A 17,803-nucleotide genomic window follows, 5' to 3' on the forward strand; every position below is an offset into this window, starting at 1 on the left:
TTAGTTGTGGCACATGGGATCTTTAGTTGCGGCATGTGGGCTTCTTAGTTGCAGCTCGCATGCGGGATCTAGTTCCCCGTCCAGGGATTGAACCCGGGCTGCCTTCATTGGGAGCACGGAGTCTTACCCACTGGACCACCAAGGACGTCCCTACCTGCCAGTTCTTAAAAATGTGGAATTTTGGCAGCATCACCAAGAAGGAACTTAATCGACACTAGCACTTATAACACTGAATGGTGGGTGATAAGCATGATGCCTTCAGTTTGATCAGGTCACCAGGACGTCCAAATATCACTTAACAGTCGCACTGGGCTTCCCTGGTGGCGCAGTGGTTGAGAGTCCACCTGCCAGTGCAGGGGACACGGGTTCGAGCCCTGGTCCGGGAAGATCCCACATGCTGTGGAGCAACTAAGCCTGTGCACCACAACTACTGAGCCTGTGCTCTAGAGCCCGCGAGCCACAGCTACTGAGCCCGCGTGCCTAGAGCCCATGCTCTGCAACAAGAGAAGCCACCGCGATGAGAAGCCCGCGCACCGCAACGAAGAGTAGCCCCCGCTCGCCGCAACTAGAGAAAGCCCACACGCAGCAACGAAGACCCAATGCAACCAAAAATTTAAAAATTAAAACAAAAACAAAAACAACACAGTCGCACTGCCCTCAGGAGCAGTCCTCGGAAATGAACTGGATTCACGTGCGCGTCGGACTCTATGTACACCACACCTCCTGACTCTCTGCTAAAGCCAGGGTAGAATATAATTTTCATAAAATGTAGCAAACTCAAACGTTATGCAAAATTTAATTAACATCCTAACCAGAAATTTCAGGATCGTTCTAAGATCAATCTATTCTTTTCCAGGTTTCTAAGAGTATCATAGATCACGTTTTCCCCCCAGTCAGATTTTGATTGGCGCAGTGCCTGCGAATGCCCATATCCTCATGAGTGTGGGCCAGAGGCAGCACGGGAAAGTGCACAGTGTGATTCATGCTCATCAAAATCTGTGAATCTGGTCTGAAATTCTGACTTCATTCCCACCCAACTAGCTCACTCTGCCGTTCTTCCCAAATCTGTGATTCGATTAAGCTCAGGCAGTTTGGAAAGGAGAAATGAGTTGAGTCTAAAATTGTCATCTGCTAAACCCTCATGTCCATTTTAAGTGTGAATCTGCACTTGAAGTTTTTAGAACCAACTGGCAACATTCTCGTCTTTTCCCTGCGCTTTTCAAGTTCTGAAGGTTCCTGTGAAATGTTCTTTTTAAGCCACCGATAGCCCAGCGAATGGGATCTTTCAAAGCCTTTAATTCCAAAAAGACCTTATAGTAAGCACACGGTTTAGTAAATCCCTTCAACAAATTTCCATGACTTAATTATATGACTGCCTTAAAATACAGCCATACTTGGCTTTTCTGTCCAGTAATAATAAGCATTCATGTTTCTTGATTTTATATTGTATACTTAGCACCCGGCACAGCACCTAGAATGCCACAGGTGTTCAGTAAGTATTATTTGAATTAATGAAGTATCCCATTAGGTGCTGATGATTGAAGAACATAATTTTATAGCTCTGATCACTTTGTTCATCACACCTGACAATCATCGTGACGTGAAAGATGCCAGCACACACTCTCCCCACGAGGAGGCCTTTTCATTCCATTTTGTTGTAGCTACTCCTCTCCATGGCTTGTAAACTGAGTTTGTTCGTATTTAAACCACGCTGTTCACATCCCTTCCCAGCAGATAATTAGAGATAACTAGTTCATGCATAAGATTTTGGTAATAACATTTTTGCTAAAGATCTCAGGCTTTTCGTATCCTGGGGTCAAGCAGGCTGCCCTGAGCCTGAGGGTGGAAGAGGAGAAGGAAAAAATGCTTCTGTTGTGGCTTTAAATCAGTTCAACCACAGATGCGATTTCCCCCAGGAGAGCAGGGACCACAAGAAGAGAACACAGGGAGAACCTTTGGGGAGCATCTGCATTTAGGGGTAAGCTGAGGAGGAGGGAGAGAGTCCCGAGGAGACCCATGTGCACGGAGCTCTAGAACGGACTCGAAAGTGGGAGGACCCCTAGGGTGCAGCCCGAGAGACAGACTCCACCAATGACTTTCAAACTTTTGGCCACAGATTCACTGGAAGATGTATTTTACATTGTGAATCGGTACAGTTATACACACACGTAACTGAAAAAAATGTTGCAGGAAACAGTCCTGTTTCTCCATGGGATGTATGCCAGCATTTCCTGTTCTATTCTGTACTCTTCTGTGCTATGCAATGTTGTCTAAACAAATGCTGGTCTCAAATGTCACAGAATGTCTTAGGACTGTGTGTTGACTTAGGACTGTGTCAACCCAGAAGTCAGAAGTGAATCAGCGGTAGCCATACTTTTCAGACTCTGAAGGTTAGTGGAGGGCATGGGCACTGTGGTGGCTCCCCTGTGGTGTCACTGATCTGCCTTTTGCTAGTGTGAAGTGGTGCCCAGGCCCCAGCGAGTCCAGGTCATCTTCGTCATCTTCTGGGCGTCCTGAGCCATCTGAAGAACTCCAGCTTCTCTTGTAGGTCACCGATGGCGTCAAGGTTGGAGTTGATGAGAAGCAGTTGTGGATTTGCCTGGGCTCTGTAATTTGCGGCCAGCGGGCTCTCTCATTGAGGTGCGTGAGTTCAGTAGTTGTGGCGCGCGGGCTTAGTTGCCCCATGGCATGTGGGAAGGGATCCCAGTTCCCTGATCAGGGATTGAACCCACGTCCCCTGCATTGGAAGGCGGATTCTTTACCAATGGACCACCAGGGAAGTCCCGCCTTTATTATTTTTTTAATTTTTAATTTTATTTATTTATTTTTTGACCACACCTTGCAGCATGTGGAACTTCCCCAACCAGGGATGGAACCTTCGCCCCCTGCAGTGGAAGTGCGGAGTCTTAACCACTGGACTTCAGGGACTTCTAATTCAGGGAAGTCCCTGAAGACCACTGCCTTTGGAAGCAGCTGCTGAGAGAGTGCTGGGAAGGAGGGGATCGCCAATACTGGCAGCTTGTGAGGCTGTTCTTCATGCTTCAGGAAGGGATTTATGTTAACTGGAGACCACTGATGCATGATAGTGGGGGCCACGGGCACCAAGATCGTATTTGCCAAAGCAAGAGTTAGACGTGGGCTCCGGCAGGTTCTCGGTGTTTTGGAGGGAGGAGAGTGGAAGATGTGCAATCAGCCCTCCTCCAGCCTCCTGCCATGTGGGTGTGCCCCCAGAGCCCTCTCTCACCACCAGTATGACTTGATTTGTCCCTCCGGTGTATGTTTTTGGTTGTTATGTGTAAAAAACTTTCCTGAGACAGACTGTATTTCAGCTCAAACCATCTGCAGAAATGCTGAGAGAGATACCTCAGGGAAATATATTTGAGATCAGTTATTACATATTCAATGAATTTCTCCAGAATGATATGGCAGGATGGGATGACAGAGCAGGTGCAAACATTGACATCTCACGGGTTCGGTGAGGCTGAACGAGGAAACCGGAATTAAAGTCTTGTTTATGGTAGTAGCAACTTCACCTGAAAGGTTGCTGGAAGTGTTTATCACCTCAAAATCTTTACACAAGCTAATTAAGAGTGAGAACGCATTGTGAAGTCATTCAAGAAATCAGTTAGGCTTTATTTTATTGTAGTGATTTCTTTTAGTGGATTTATCTGGTAGGGGGCTGATGCAAGTATTTATATATATGAATATATCTTCATCCCCCTCCCAAACAATAGTGAGCAGTGGAAATAAAACATATAATTTATATTTCATAAAATATATCATGTACGTACTTACCATTATAGACAGAAAATGTAGAGATGTGTGAAATAAATGAGCCAGGAGTCTTGTTCCCTTTCTTCCGCTCAACTTTGGGGATTCAGAGCAACACACTGAGTTTTCCCTTAGGGCTCTGTCTTTATAGATAGATAAAATCGCAGGACCAAGAGTTCATTTCCATTCATTTGCATGTAATCTGCATACAGCAGTACAGATTACATTGTGTCTCCTGGTGTTTTCAGAGAAGTTTGTTTCTTTTTTTCCCCTTAAACTTTGTCAAGATATTCTAAAGCATAAATGACATCTGGGGAAAGAAGAGAGCAAAAACAAAAAAGTAATGATACAAACGCCTCTGTTTTCATAGTACTTTTAGTTTTCACATTTTCCAGAGACAGAAGTCCATTGGGATAAAAATTCAGAAATGCTATTAAATCAATTGTTGAGAGAACAATGCTCTGTTTCTTTTCTCCTTAATTGTAACAGCAGTTCACCCGATCTGAATTGTTGGTACAATGCCCCTTATCTCTATATTTTTATGTTGGTTGTATAAAAAAGATGGGTGTTTGGTATAAATGTGTGCTGTGGCTTCATGGGAAAATTATACAAGTTAGTCTTCCATTGAGCTGACACTGGTAGTGGGACCCAGATTTAAATTAAGTTCATATTAAGTGAAATGGATGGTCATATGGAAAAATGCCGTGACCTGGTTTTGTAATAAGAAACGGGAAGAGAGCTTGAATTTGCATGTATCTTTTTTTTTGGTAAACAGTGATGGGAAAATTCTTGTAAAAAAGTTTATGCGTCACACAATTTCACAATTTACTTTAAAAAGGCTATTCTGAGGAAATAAGATTCTTCTGAGTTCCTAAACACAGAGCTAATGTTGCTTCAGCCTAATGCATGCGAACCAAAGGGGGAAAATAAGAAACGAAACAGATTAGACAAGTAATACACTCTACAGCAGAAACTTTTAACACCTTAAAAGAAAAAAAAGTTTAAAAAGGAATCTGTTTACGTATTTTAATGTATTTATTATAATAAATATCAAAATTTATAAAGTCATACTACATATTTCGAAGTTTATTTTGTAACATCAATGCCTCTTGGCATTAGCATTGTGGGGTGTTCAGTCAGACATGAACATCACATCCCCAAAAAAAGATGTACGAGGTGTGGTGCTATTAAAACATCAACTGCATTATTTAAATTCCCTAGAGACTAATGTTGCAAATATTTTAATAGAAGTGGATATTTTTACTGAAGAGGTTTATACTATATCAAGTAAGAACAGGTTGGACAGAAAGGACGCAGGGGTCTCCAGACAGTCCTGGAAAAGCATGGATTTGGAGCGGATGAAGAGAAAATCATCATGAGGTTCCTCGGTTCCATGTGATTGGGATGGAAAAGAATTCCTTTCTGTGCATAGCAGACAAGACCTACTTAAAAAACACACACACACACGCTTTAAAAAATTATTTTGTCTTTCTTGGCATTTAAATGATCAAGACTGATGAAAGTGGTAATGATGGGGACTCACTGAACATCTGGAAAGTGATTTGAAAAAACATAGAGGCAGCCGTGCCACCCTGTTCTAAATTACTATTTGCTGAGCATCAAGTGAGGAGTGGTTATTGCAGGGTGTGAAATGTTGGCTGCCTTTGGCTGCTTTCTTCCTCATGAGCAACAGATATTTCCCGGGCCCTCAAATATTTGGGGAGTTCCGAGTGATTGGGAGTGAGGGGTAGGGAATGAAACTGTTTCACTGTTAGGAAAAAAAGTTTGATCAGAAGCCTAGAATCTTTAGAAGTGAAGTGAACAGTTGGCTCTGAAGGTGTCCTAGGATGTATGAGAGAGGAGAGAGGAAGGAAAGAAAGCAATTTGAACGAAGCTATATAAATGATCATTTTTATAATTTTTTCAGGTGGCCTTGATTAGTCCAAGAAAGTAGTAGTTGGTGGCGGAGGCAGCGGTGGTCTGGAGCCCTTGCCTCGCTGGGCACTTTGCTGTCATAGTCCTGGTCGTTGGCTGGAACAGATGCTCCCATGGGAGCAGCCCTTCCGCCCTCGCTCTTTCCTAAAGTTTCTTCCAGTACTTTCTCTTGGTGTTGGGGGTGGCATGGGGGCTGGCGGAGCGGCCACCGTAGGGGCTGCCTGTCTTCTCTCGCTCCTCTGGTCTTCCCCGTCGGCAGGCCTCAGCCCCTTTCTCCACCGGGCTGGTAAGTTTGGGGTTTATTTGTAGAATGTGTGATGTGTGTGGCACGGATCATTCTTAGGGGAGAGAGACCCGGTCTGATCTCTGTTTCGCAAGGTCACTTTGGTGACTGGATCCAAGGCAGATGAGGCCAAATGGGGAAGGAGACAAGGAGACCGGTCAGGAGGTTGTAGATTTTCATGTTGTGGCCCATGGGGCATGTGCTGTTGAGTTGAGACGAGTCAGGGCAGACCTCAGGACCGTAATCCGACTTATGATGCAATTTGTCAGGAGCCTCACCTCTACTACAGGCAGTAAAGCAAAGACTGGTAGGCTGATCCCCTCTGCGTTTCCTCGGAGGCTGGCAGCAGACTTCCATTGGACTCCTTCTTATTTTCCCTACTGGAAACGTGACAAACCTTTTTTGGGGGGAGGGTAAGCTCCTGCCACCTCCACTGTGGCCATCCAGCCTGTTGTCTCAGAGGGGAGGGACTGACTTTTGCCCAGACACGTTCAAACATCTTACTGTTCTTGTAAAGAGCTTCCCATCCCTAGCTCTGTACTGGGGACTTTGAGGCAATTACCTCAAGCATAGAACATTTTATTGGTAACAAAGGAAGAATCTTTTCTAAAAAAAATCATTTCTTTCAAGTCTGTTTCCCCACTTGGTCAGTTTTGTGAAATTGGTGAATGCAGAAGTGGGATAGAGATGGTCACTTGCTCTGACCCACGTATCCTGACCAGGGCCTTAAGATCTTTAGCAGAAAGCCTTTTTTATAATTAATTAATTAATTAATTAATTAGGCTGCATTGGGTCTTCACTGCTGCGTGTGGGCTTTCTGTACTTGTGGTGAGCGGGCGCTACTCTTCATTGCGGTGCAGGGGCTTCTCATTGCGGTGACTTCTCTTATTGTGGAGCACGGGCTCTAGGCGTGCGGGCTTCAGTAGTTGCGGCGCGTGGGCTTAGTTGCTCTGCGGCAGGTGGGATCTTCCCGGACCAGGGCTCGAACTCGTGTCGCCTGCATTGGCAGGCAGATTCTTAACCACTGTGCCACCAGGGAAGTCCCAGCAGAAAGGCTTTCGAAGAACTCTTTTTTTGTTGTTGTATATACTGTAATTTTATTTCAATAGCGCAAAGGAAGTTAGCGTGAAGGAAATTTAAATGAAGCAGTACGGTATAAATAGCAGAGAAGCAAAAACTCTAAAAAGGAAGTACATCTAAAGCATGAGAATTCAACATTCATTGGTGTTTCATCTTCAGTTTTGATTGACACTTGATGTTTGCAAACTTTGAAACAAACTTTGAGATCATGATGGCTATTCTGAAGAGATTTCAGCACCAGCACTGAAGATCTCTTAATTCCCAAAGCCTGTCTGTGTCTAAGTGTGCTTTGCCGTCTTAGACATGTGCACCAAGGGTGGTGTGCTGGCATAACTATGAGACAGGGCTGACCAGTGGTCTGTCACAGGGAAAATGTGTGTGCACTTTTTCGGTTGTCTAAGAGTTGTGTTTTCCTTGGTTATCTTGGTAAAATCATTTTCCTTGGTTGTCTTGGTAGGGTCTTTTATTCATACCAAAGAAAGACCTTGTTGGGAGGTGAAAAGGGGCAGGGGAGATGCTTCTGTGAAGGAATGAATGAATGAATGAATAGACAAAATGGCATAACCTACAAATGTCTACAGCATTGCTGTCATCCTCTGTGTATGTGTTCAAACGTGAATTTAAGAATCCGTTCCCCTAAAGGAAGACTACAATCTGAAACATTATTTGTAGTGACTATTACTAGCTAAGTAAATTGAGCACTTAACTATGTGCCAGGAGGACTGTGAAGGACCAAGCTCTGAGTGTGTCACGTTACTTCATCACTCCTCACGGGGAGGTATCCCAGCGTTGCCAGAGATTAGGAAACATGCTTAAGGCTGCCGAACCAGAAGCGGCCGCAGAGCTGGATGTGAACTCGGGGGTGTGGGCTCCAGAGCAGCTTCCGGGCCCGTCCCTCAGTGGAGACAGATATGTTTCCTTATTTATTTAGCTGAATTTGTTCTCTTGCTTCTGTACTTGAATGATGTAGGGAATAAGAGTCCCCACTTTTCTGAGGGTCTCATGGGAGGCATGGTTCAGGTGTGTCCCAGATGCAGCATCCCCTGTTGGCTTCTGAATTCTCAGCTTCCCATCAGAATTCTCAGGAGTGGTGTCCTGGCATCTGGGTTTCTCAGACGCTTCCGCAGAGGTTCTGATACAGCCACCGACTGGGCTTTAGGGTGCCTCGCACTGACACAGTGGCTTTCCCAGGGGTTTCTTGGCCCTGCAAGGCATGCAGAGATGTGGGTTAAAACCGTGGCTTTGGCATCAGACAGTCCTGAGTTGGAGGCCTGGCTTCTTTGCTTCATAGCCGTGCAGTCCTTGGGCTGTCACTCAGCTTTTTTGAGTGTGTAGATGTTTGTCCATCTATACACACTGAGGAAAATAGGTCCTGTGTCCCAGGGCTGTCCTCAGCGTTAGGTGATGTCGCATGTAAAATTTAGCCTGGCACACGTCCACCACTGAACAAATGCCAGCTGTTATTAGTATAAGTGCTGCATAGAGGAAGACTAGATGGTGGGGGGCGTTTGCAGGTGGACTGATCGCCTTTGTTCTCTTCCCGTTTCGTCCCCCGCCCTCCTCACCCTCAGGACGGCTCCCTGGGAAACATCGATGACCTGGCGCAACAGTATGCAGATTATTACAATACGTGTTTCTCCGACGTGTGCGAGAGGATGGAGGAGCTGCGGAAACGGCGGGTTTCCCAGGACCTGGATGTGGTGAGTGGGGCACTGGGAATGTGTTCCTGCCCAGCCGGGCTGCTTCTGGTCAAGCATCCCCTCCTTCATCCCTCTCACGGTTGTGCGTGCGTTATTACTCTGCAGGCTGCTGCACTCGTTTGAGATAAAAAATTCAGATCCCGAAAGGATTAACCCAGGTCTGTGGCTGTCAGACTGCATGAGTATTAGTTGGGGCAATAATGATCAAATTTTTGTATTCATTAAAAGATTGCATTTGAATTTTAATTTTTTTTAGCTTAAGGGGAAAGGATGTTTTTACTGTTGGCCGGTATGCGCTACATTTTTAATGACTCTCAGCCCAAAGGAGGAGGTCTCGGCTAGTTCTTTCCTTGTCTTCTTCCTTCTTTGTTTTCTTCTTTTTGTTTTCAACAAAATAAAATTTAGGGGAACAAGAAACCACCCTAATTTCTCACCTAGCAATAACCATATTGGTGTTTTAGCAAGTCTCCGTTCCGTGTTTTTCTGGGCATTTTTACATCAGCAATGTAATTCTTGCTTTTTTACTTAACATTTTATTATAGTTCTTCCATGTTGCTAAGACCTCTTTGAAATCACCATTTTTCATGATTTTACCAAGATAACCAAGGAAGACACAACTCTTCTCGCAGGTGCATTGAAATTCATTTGGCTGTTTTATAAAGACTTCTATGTGTATGATTAGTGGAGCATTTGAAGTTCCATGTGATAAACAGTAAATACAGAGTTTAGGTCTATATAATCTATATGTGTGCTGGTATTTCCGTGTTGTACATTTACTAGAAAGTATCTTACCGAAACTTCTGCATGTATTAATTTAAATTTGCTATATAGGTCTTGGGTTCATTTTGGTTCAGTGCTTCTCAAGTTCTGTTTCATTGTGGTGACCTTAAGACCATTTTAGGAATGAGAGGCAGAAGAAAAGGCTCAACACTCCGTGTTTCCTTATCTGGATCAGCTCCTTTTTTTTTTTTTTTTTTTTTTTTTTTGCGGTACGCGGGCCTCTCACTGTTGTGGCCTCTCCCGTTGCGGAGCACAAGCTCCGGACACGCAGGCTCAGCAGCCGTGGCTCACGGGCCCAGCCGCTCCGCGGCATGTGGGATCTTCCCGGACCGGGGCACGAACCCGTGTCCCCTGCATCGGCATGTGGACTCTCAACCACAGCACCACCAGGGAAGCCCTGGACCAGCTCCTTTTTAAGCATCTTTTATGTATTAGGGGACTACGTGGATCTTTTCTGAGTAACAGTACCTCTGCCTTTAAAAAAATGTTTGAAAACTACTGATTCAATTGAATCCTTATTTATTTTGTGATTTTCCATAAATCTACTTCGAGTAGAGATGAAAAAATTAGTAACTCGGAACAGATAATTCTTTTATTAATAATTCCTTTTGGGGCTTCCCTGGTGGTGCAGTGGTTGAGAATCCGCCAGCTAATGCAGGGGACACAGGTTCGAGCCCTGGTCCAGGAAGATCCCACGTGCCGCGGAGCAACTAAGCCCGTGCGCCACAACTACTGAGCCTGCGCATCTGGAGCCTGTGCTCCGCAACGAGAGAGAGGCCGCTATAGTGAGAGGCCCACGCACTGCGATGAAGAGTGGCCCCCGCTTGCCACAACTAGAGAAAGCCTTCGCACAGAAATGAAGACCCAACACAGCAAAAATATAGATAAAATAAATAAATTAATTAAAAAAAAAACCAGTATGAAGATTCCTCAAAAAAAATTAAAAAAAACATTCCTTTTATGTTTGAAAAAACCGATTGGATAAGGGACCCACCAAATAGTTTAGGCACCGCTGCTATATATTCCATAAGTAGACATCATTCACTTCCACTCTAAGTAAGATGCTGGTGCTCTTACGCAGTTTCATTTCTTTCCTTAACTCAGTCCACGTGAAGATTTCTTATGTCATAACTGTCAAATAACTATTGATCCTTTTTCCTTTTTGTTCACTGATTTAGTGTTCAACATGGGTAGGAGTTAGTATAATGGAATCGATTAAGGCTGAGAAGCATCTGTTGGGGGCAGAAAGCCATCACTCCAGGAGCCTGATGCCCTGGCCCAGGCAGGCACATGGGCGTCATTGTTGCCAAGGGCTTCTTTCCTGTAACTTTGTCCCCTGGCATGTGTGAAGGGGGGTGGGGAGGGGCATTATTCCTTTCTTTTAAGAAAGTATTCTCATGTGGCAAAAGACTGTTAAAATTAATTAGGCTCTCCTGTGGGGGCACAGTTAGTGCCTTTTTTTTTTTGGCAAGGTTGCAGCCAAACAACAACTTCATTATTGCACTGAGTTCTTGAATGTTGCAATTTTGACCTTGAATAATAGGATGCTCTGTGGTTTCCTTGGACATTTCACCATGCAAGGAAATGATGGCTGTGAATTGACAGATGATCCTTGATACGATGCTCAACTGCTCTTCCCCACATTCTAGCTGGTTAAGAGTTGGGGTTACCATGGTCATTCCACAGTGTTTGGGTACGTTGGAAAGCAGCTTCTTGGTAGAAAAGGAAGCCTGCCTGGAAGTGGAATAAATAACTTCTTCCCATTTAGACAGAGAGGCCTAATTTGGTGTGCTCTGTTCCAGAGCTTTGGCAAAAGACAGTGTGGGGAGAAAACACTGCATGAGCTAAATTACTTCTCATCAAAGGTGCAGGAATGTGGTGGTGGATACAATTGATGGGAGCTAGCTGGAAACTCTCTTCATCCTTTAAAGTGTAGTTAGTGAGACAAGTAAGATCCCAAGTCAGCGTATTCAGTTCCCTTTCTATGAGATTCCAGGCAAGTATTGAAGACCAAGTTAGATGGTCTTGGTCCTTCACACGGCTCAGGAGTCCAGAAGTTAGAGGTTGTTTAAGGTCATCATTGAGGCCATGCTTGCAACACTGGCAACTTAGGGAAAGTTCCCTCTCACGGTGGTTAGCTCATCACAGATTGAGTCCTGATGGGAACTTATTTTCTTGAAAAGCTGCAACTTTCAGTCCGTAATGCTACTTTTTTTTTTTTTTTTCGTAACGCCACTTTTTATTGCATCAGAATTTACCTGTATTTCTAGATTGTGAATTCTGCCTTCAGACAAGTAGGCAAACTTCTTGCATGCTAGGCTTTTGGGGCAGCTTGGGGTCTGAGGACCTGCAGCTTAATACTTGTTTTCTGTGCTAGTGGGCAGCCCTGTCAAAAGCAGAAGTGAGGGACTTCCCTGGCGGTTCAGTGGTTAGGACTCTGTGCTTCCCCTGCAGGGGGCACGGGTTTGATCCCTGGCCAGGGAACTAAGATCCTGCATGTGGTGCAGCTCAGCCAAAAAGGAAAAAGGAAAAAAAAAAAAAAAAAAGCAGAAAGGAAAAAAAAAAAAAAGCAGAAATGAGATGACTTGGAGAGGAAATAATCCACCGAAAGCACTAAGAGGAAATAGTAACATGTTAGGAACATAAAACAATTTATAGGGAAAACAATAGCATTAAGTTTGTTGTATCTGCTGTAGAAAAAGTCATTAGAGACAGCTTTGAGGGCAGAGAGTTTGGGGTGATGGTTTAAATTGGTTTTATGGGTTTGTTTCATTTCACATCCTATGGGTGAATTTGGGAGATTGAGGAAATGTTCTATAGACAGAATAGATATTTGGATATTGATGTTTGGCTTTAAAAAGTCCAAAAATGCAGTGTCCTTAAGAGCTAATTACATGTCAACTGGAGAACAGACAAGCCAAAAAGTCACCCTGCCCACAGAGATGCTTGACTTAACCCTGAAAAATAAAAGGTTTTGATTTGGGACTGGATATCAAACTACTTCTCCAGGACCTAATCACCTGGCCCCTGACTGGAATAAAGCCCTTACTTGATGAAGTGTTTTGGGGGCCAGTTAGTTTAGATGAAGGTAACAGAGAGAGTACAGATGGGTGAAAATTCAACAGCATAAGCATGGATTATGATTGAGATTTATAACTGTCATGAGAGTTTCTATTTAGCACCAAGTGGGCCCTAAAGGAACCGTGTGTTTGGACCACAGCCCTTGCCTCTGCTGGGGATTAGGACATTAGTGGTTGGGAACAGCAGGGAAGTTGCCCATATTTCCATACATTTGGGCACATCCCTGAGCACTGTGTGTTTTTTTGGCTGTGAGAAGCTGCGCTTGGAAATGACAGCAGCTTTCCAAGTCCATAATGGGCCCATGTCTAGTGATGCTAAGTCTGACATCTGTCAGAGTGACACCGTGGCCAGGAGAGGGACACACGCAAGGCAGCCTCTTATTACCGGCCATGTCCGCTTCCTCGGCATCTTTGCGGCTGAGTCTGCTTGGATGTCGGCAGAAACAAGTTTGTACAGTGGTTGGCGTATCACAGTCTTGACAGAGAAGTCACCACTTACAGGATCTCTGTGCCACTTACAGGTGACTTACAGTTTGTGCCAAACTGTTAACACACCTGTGTGGGCCTCAAGAGCCAGGAGCCCAGGCAGGACTCACCCAGGTCTTCGAGGACTGAGACTGTTACATATTATCACAGAGAAATGTGATATCAGAACCATTGCCGAGGGTGTAGGAATGATTCTGGGGCATAATTATTGTTCCTAGCAATTTTCGTAATTTAATCTTTTGAGGTATAATTCTGGACAAAGACAGGAGGCAGTAAGAGTGGTGTCTGGTGTGACTAGGGGTGATTCTTGGGGCTTCTTCAGACCCTACCACTCCCACCCCACGTCCAAGCTGGAGTCCTGGCCTCGGCGATTGTCGCAGTGGCAAAAGGGTGTGAGAAACATGATGGAAGGAGACTGGGGGAGTCAGGAAGACTTGGGTTCAAATTCTGGCTGTTGTACGTAACTGGCAAGTTGTGTAACCTTTCTAAGCTTCAGTTCCCCCATCTATAAAATGGGGTAAAAATATAAAGTTGTTACAAGGATTAAATGAGAAAACTGCTATAAGTATGCCTGGTCCCTCATTGTAAGTGACCTATAACTGTTCATTTCTCTTCCTTCCCTTCTATTCCTGGTTCAAAAACTCCTGTCATGATGCAGGAGTATCTGTTATTTGTACTTCATTAATATTTACTCACCTGAGTGCAGAGGCTTCTTTTAGCTTTTATTTTGGGAAATATCAAACATATATAAACAGCATACTATAACAAACTTCCTGTGCCTCTTACCCAGCTTCAACAGTTACCAGCATCCTGCCATTCTCACTTCATCTTTACTCTTCACGCCTGCTTTTTTATTTATTTTTATTTATTTATTTCTGGCTGCACTGGGTATTCGTTGCTGTGCGCGGGCTTCTCATTGTGGTGGCTTCTCTTGTTGCGGAACACGGGCTCTAGAGCGCAGGCTCAGTAGTTGTGGCTCTTGAGTTCTAGAGCGCAGGCTCAGTAGTTGTGGCACATGGGCTTAGTTGCTCCGCGGCACGTGGGACCTTCCGGGACCAGGGCTCGAACCCGTGTCCCCTGCATTGGCAGGCGGATTCTTAACCACTGCACCACCAGGGAAGCCCCTTCACGCCTGCTTAATTATTATTTTTTTAAAGTTCTTTGTGAGGTAAAATTTACATATTGAAATGCTTGCATCTTAGCTATCCAGTTTTGTCAAGTGGATACAGGCATGTTATCCACACCCCAGCATGATGCAGGACACCCCACAAAGTTCCCTCATATCCCTTCCCAGGAAATCCTAGTTTGAGGACAGGCATTTTTGTCAGTCTGTTTTGGTCCTTTCTGTATTCCAGCATGGAGAACAGTGCATGGCACATAATAGGTGCTCAGTAAGTATTTGTTGAATTCATTTGTGTATGTAATTATTTAAAACTATTAAATGAGCGTCAAGCATCTGAGATGTTGTCATTCCAGAAATACAGGTAAAGATGTGTTCCCCATCCACAAAGATGTCACAGTTTAGTGGGGGCTTTAGACAAGGAAGCAGACTTTTTTTTTTTTTTTTTTGGCCACACTGCGCAGCTTGTGAAATCTTAGTTCCCTGATCAGGGATCAAACCCCAGCCCACAGCAGTGAAAGTGCCAACTCCTAACCACTGGACTGGCAGGGAATTCCCTAATCAGACTATTAAAATGCCCTGCAGGAGTACACAAGAGAGCCCCTGACCCAGTTTAGGAAAATCAAAGAAGGCTTCCTGGAGGAGGTGATATCCAAGCTCAACTGTAAGGAAACACAGAAGATTAATCTGGTTGGGGAGCGAGGTGTAGACAGTGCAGAGTAATTTAAAGCAGAGGTCACAGTTAGTGAAAAGGTCAGAAATGAGAGAAAATGTGGCTTTTATGGGCCACTGAGAGAAGTTTACTAGGGCTGGAACCTAAGGCATAAACAGGTGTGCAGAGAAAAGATACATGCTGTCCTTTCACAGGCCCTTGGATCATTAATGATATAAAAAGATAGAACGTTGCTCTGATTCATCACCATTCACAAGACAAAACAAAAATAATTACCATTTCACAATAGTTGACCGGCTGGGCCAAGGTGACCTTGTGGCTTTCCCCAGTCATGCAGACTAGTCCAGTCTCCGTGGGGAGTTCTGTTTTGTTTTATTGACTGCTCTTCTTTTGTTATTTGCTAGAGACTGCAAAGCCTTTGGAAAACAGGTTTCCTGTACCTTTGAGCTACCTGAATATTCAAGAAAAGATACTCAAGAAAAGATAAGGGTTGCCTCCACCTCAGTGCTTAGGGAACACTGGCTGCCCCAGGAGGCTACCTGAATTCTTATTCTCACCCCCAGGATAAATATGTGAGCTGTGTTGCAAATTGTCCTGACTTTGAATATTCAACTGCTAAATGCTAAAGCCCAACTGTTGCACCAGGGCATTTGCTTTTGTTTTGTTTCGTTTTGTCTTAATGGACATTATTTGCTAGCTTTGGGCTACTGTTGATTTGCAGATTGCAGTCAGAAACATGGGCCTTAGACAGTTGAGTCTGAACCACATTCTGCTGTGGGATTTACACACTTGATGTCAAAATACACTGAGGCTTTATGTCTTAAGCCAGATGGTAATACAGTTCTCTGCTTGGGCTCCTCAGACAAAGTCCCATTTGTAGTCAAATGCCCAGTCCCAACTTAGCATTGTTTTGTTCGTTGCACCACGTTAACATGGACATAAATATGAATCGGTCTCTGGGCTGCCAGATTTGACCTTGGCATCCCGTACCTCTCATAATTAAGAAGATTTTTATTATACTTAGGATCCATTTAGGTATGCTTCCATCCTCTTAAACTTAGAGACCTTTGTAAACGGCTCATACCATTATGGAGACGGACAGATGAGATGTGCTATGTGTGATAGAATAGTTGAGCCGTCTTCATCAGACTTTTCGAATAGGAATCAACAACATCAGCTTCTTTTTCTGGTTTTGCCCCTGAGCATTCAGAAATGACTGATTTTTGTTTGTTTGCATTTATAAACACAGTGTGCCCAGGGGATTAAACACCAAAATAGCATTCTGCTCAAAGTATAAATGCTTGCCAGAAAGGGAAGAAAGTCTGAGCTTTGTAGTTGTTTCCATTTACATACAACAGAGAGCATTCCTAGATGTTAATCAAATTGACAATAATTGGGGAAAAAAGCCAAGAAATTAAAGAGGCCACTTTTTGATGGCAGAATCTGGGCTTGGAGGGGAAAGGGGTGTCCCTGTTTTTGGAATCGGGACCTTTCAAAGTTAAGTGAGGCCCAGGCCAGGCGCATTTTGGAGCCCTGGAATATTAAAACCAGGTTACCAAAAGTTTAGTGTGATCTCCATGTCTACATTTAACAATTGAACACTTTTAACGTGGAAGATTACAGTGTAATTTATTTATGCTAATCACAAGCTAATTATAGGCTACTTAAACATGCTAATTTGTGGCACACTAGAGGCAGTATGGTCTTGAGACAAAAGGTAAAGGAGTGTGATGAATGTTTCCTTATTTTCAGGCCCTAAGAATGGGTTTCTGTAGCTGTATCTACAGTGGTTTTTGTTATCGTCAAAGGTCTAAGTTTGAGATCCTCGGCGGAGGCCGAGTGGCCCAGGCCAAGTGGTCGATCCACCTGTCCTCCAAGGCCCAGCTTGGTTGAAATGGCAAGGGTTGGGTCTGGAATGGGATTACGCAGATGTGAGCAGGCCCCGGACAGGAGGTCACCTGGAGCAGAGTTTTGAGCCTTCTCTGGTGTCAGAACACACACCTCACGTTGGCCTTCTGACCTTATAGGTCCACATTTTATCAGATAAGATGGGGCATGATCAGGGTGGTATGGCCGTAGACTAGGTCCGTATTTTATTTTATTTTATTTGTTTTTAGCCACTGCGGGATCTTAGTTCTCCAACCTGGGACTGAACCTGGGCCCCGGAAGTGAAAGTGCCAAGCCCTAATCACTGGACCGCCAGGGAATTCCCTAGACTAGGTCCATATATTAGGGGGATCTCTCACCACAGCTCCTGTGAACCAACTGAAATGACTAAGGACAGAAAGAACTGGGCTCCGGAACACCAAGTATATTGACTGGACCTTTCTCTGGCCACCTGTTTTGAGAAGATTATTACACCGGTTTCAGCAGTAGTTTTTGATTTGGAGCTGCCTTTTTTTTTTTTTCCCATTTGGAAGTTTCGAGAATTTTATTTCAAATAGAAGAAAGCAAGATGGTAAAATGTTGAGCTCCTTTGTTCTATGCAGTTGGTTCAGTTGGTCTTTCTGGCTTTTCAACCATTTGGTGTTTGGAAGGACACAGAGTAACTTGGTGACTGGAAAATACATGTTAGTAACTTCAGAGCATGTCTGTTGCCTTTCCTTTCAAGTCTCACTGTATTACTTGAAAAAGGACATCAGATTCTAGTTTTTTGCCCTCCCCCCCATCCCCCATGTCAACCTTTGTTTTAGAAGTGGAGGCTTAATTGATCAACTGTAGAAGTGGTCTTAGAATTTGGGTTCAGGAGTAAACCAATTTCTCTGTCTTTGGTTATTCTGAGGTTTGTGCATAAATCATTTATTTCTAAGGGATAGTTTGAGAGACCTTCTGCAATTATTTAGAATATGAAGATGTTCAAAATTTGTGCTACAGCAATGTCATCCATCTCATGGA

The 17,803-nt window shown here is 44.1% G+C and overlaps 1 protein-coding gene across 8 annotated transcripts in view; it reads left to right on the plus strand.

Moving 5' to 3' along the window:
* SASH1 (SAM and SH3 domain containing 1) overlaps positions 1 to 17,803 on the plus strand; it is a 322,628-nt gene that overhangs the window by 167,900 nt on the left and 136,925 nt on the right. For 7 of the 8 annotated variants that reach the window (XM_019951423.3, XM_019951425.3, XM_073789711.1 and 4 more), the window contains one exon: positions 8,641 to 8,769. The exons of the other annotated variant lie outside the window; for it this stretch is intronic. In XM_019951423.3, the coding sequence (XP_019806982.1) occupies positions 8,641 to 8,769 (129 nt within the window). Of the gene's footprint in view, positions 1 to 8,640; positions 8,770 to 17,803 lie in introns of those variants that run through there. 8 annotated transcript variants of the gene reach the window in all.

The sequence above is a fragment of the Tursiops truncatus genome, chromosome 12 (genome assembly GCF_011762595.2).
Source record: "Tursiops truncatus isolate mTurTru1 chromosome 12, mTurTru1.mat.Y, whole genome shotgun sequence".
Lineage (NCBI taxonomy): Eukaryota > Metazoa > Chordata > Mammalia > Artiodactyla > Delphinidae > Tursiops > Tursiops truncatus.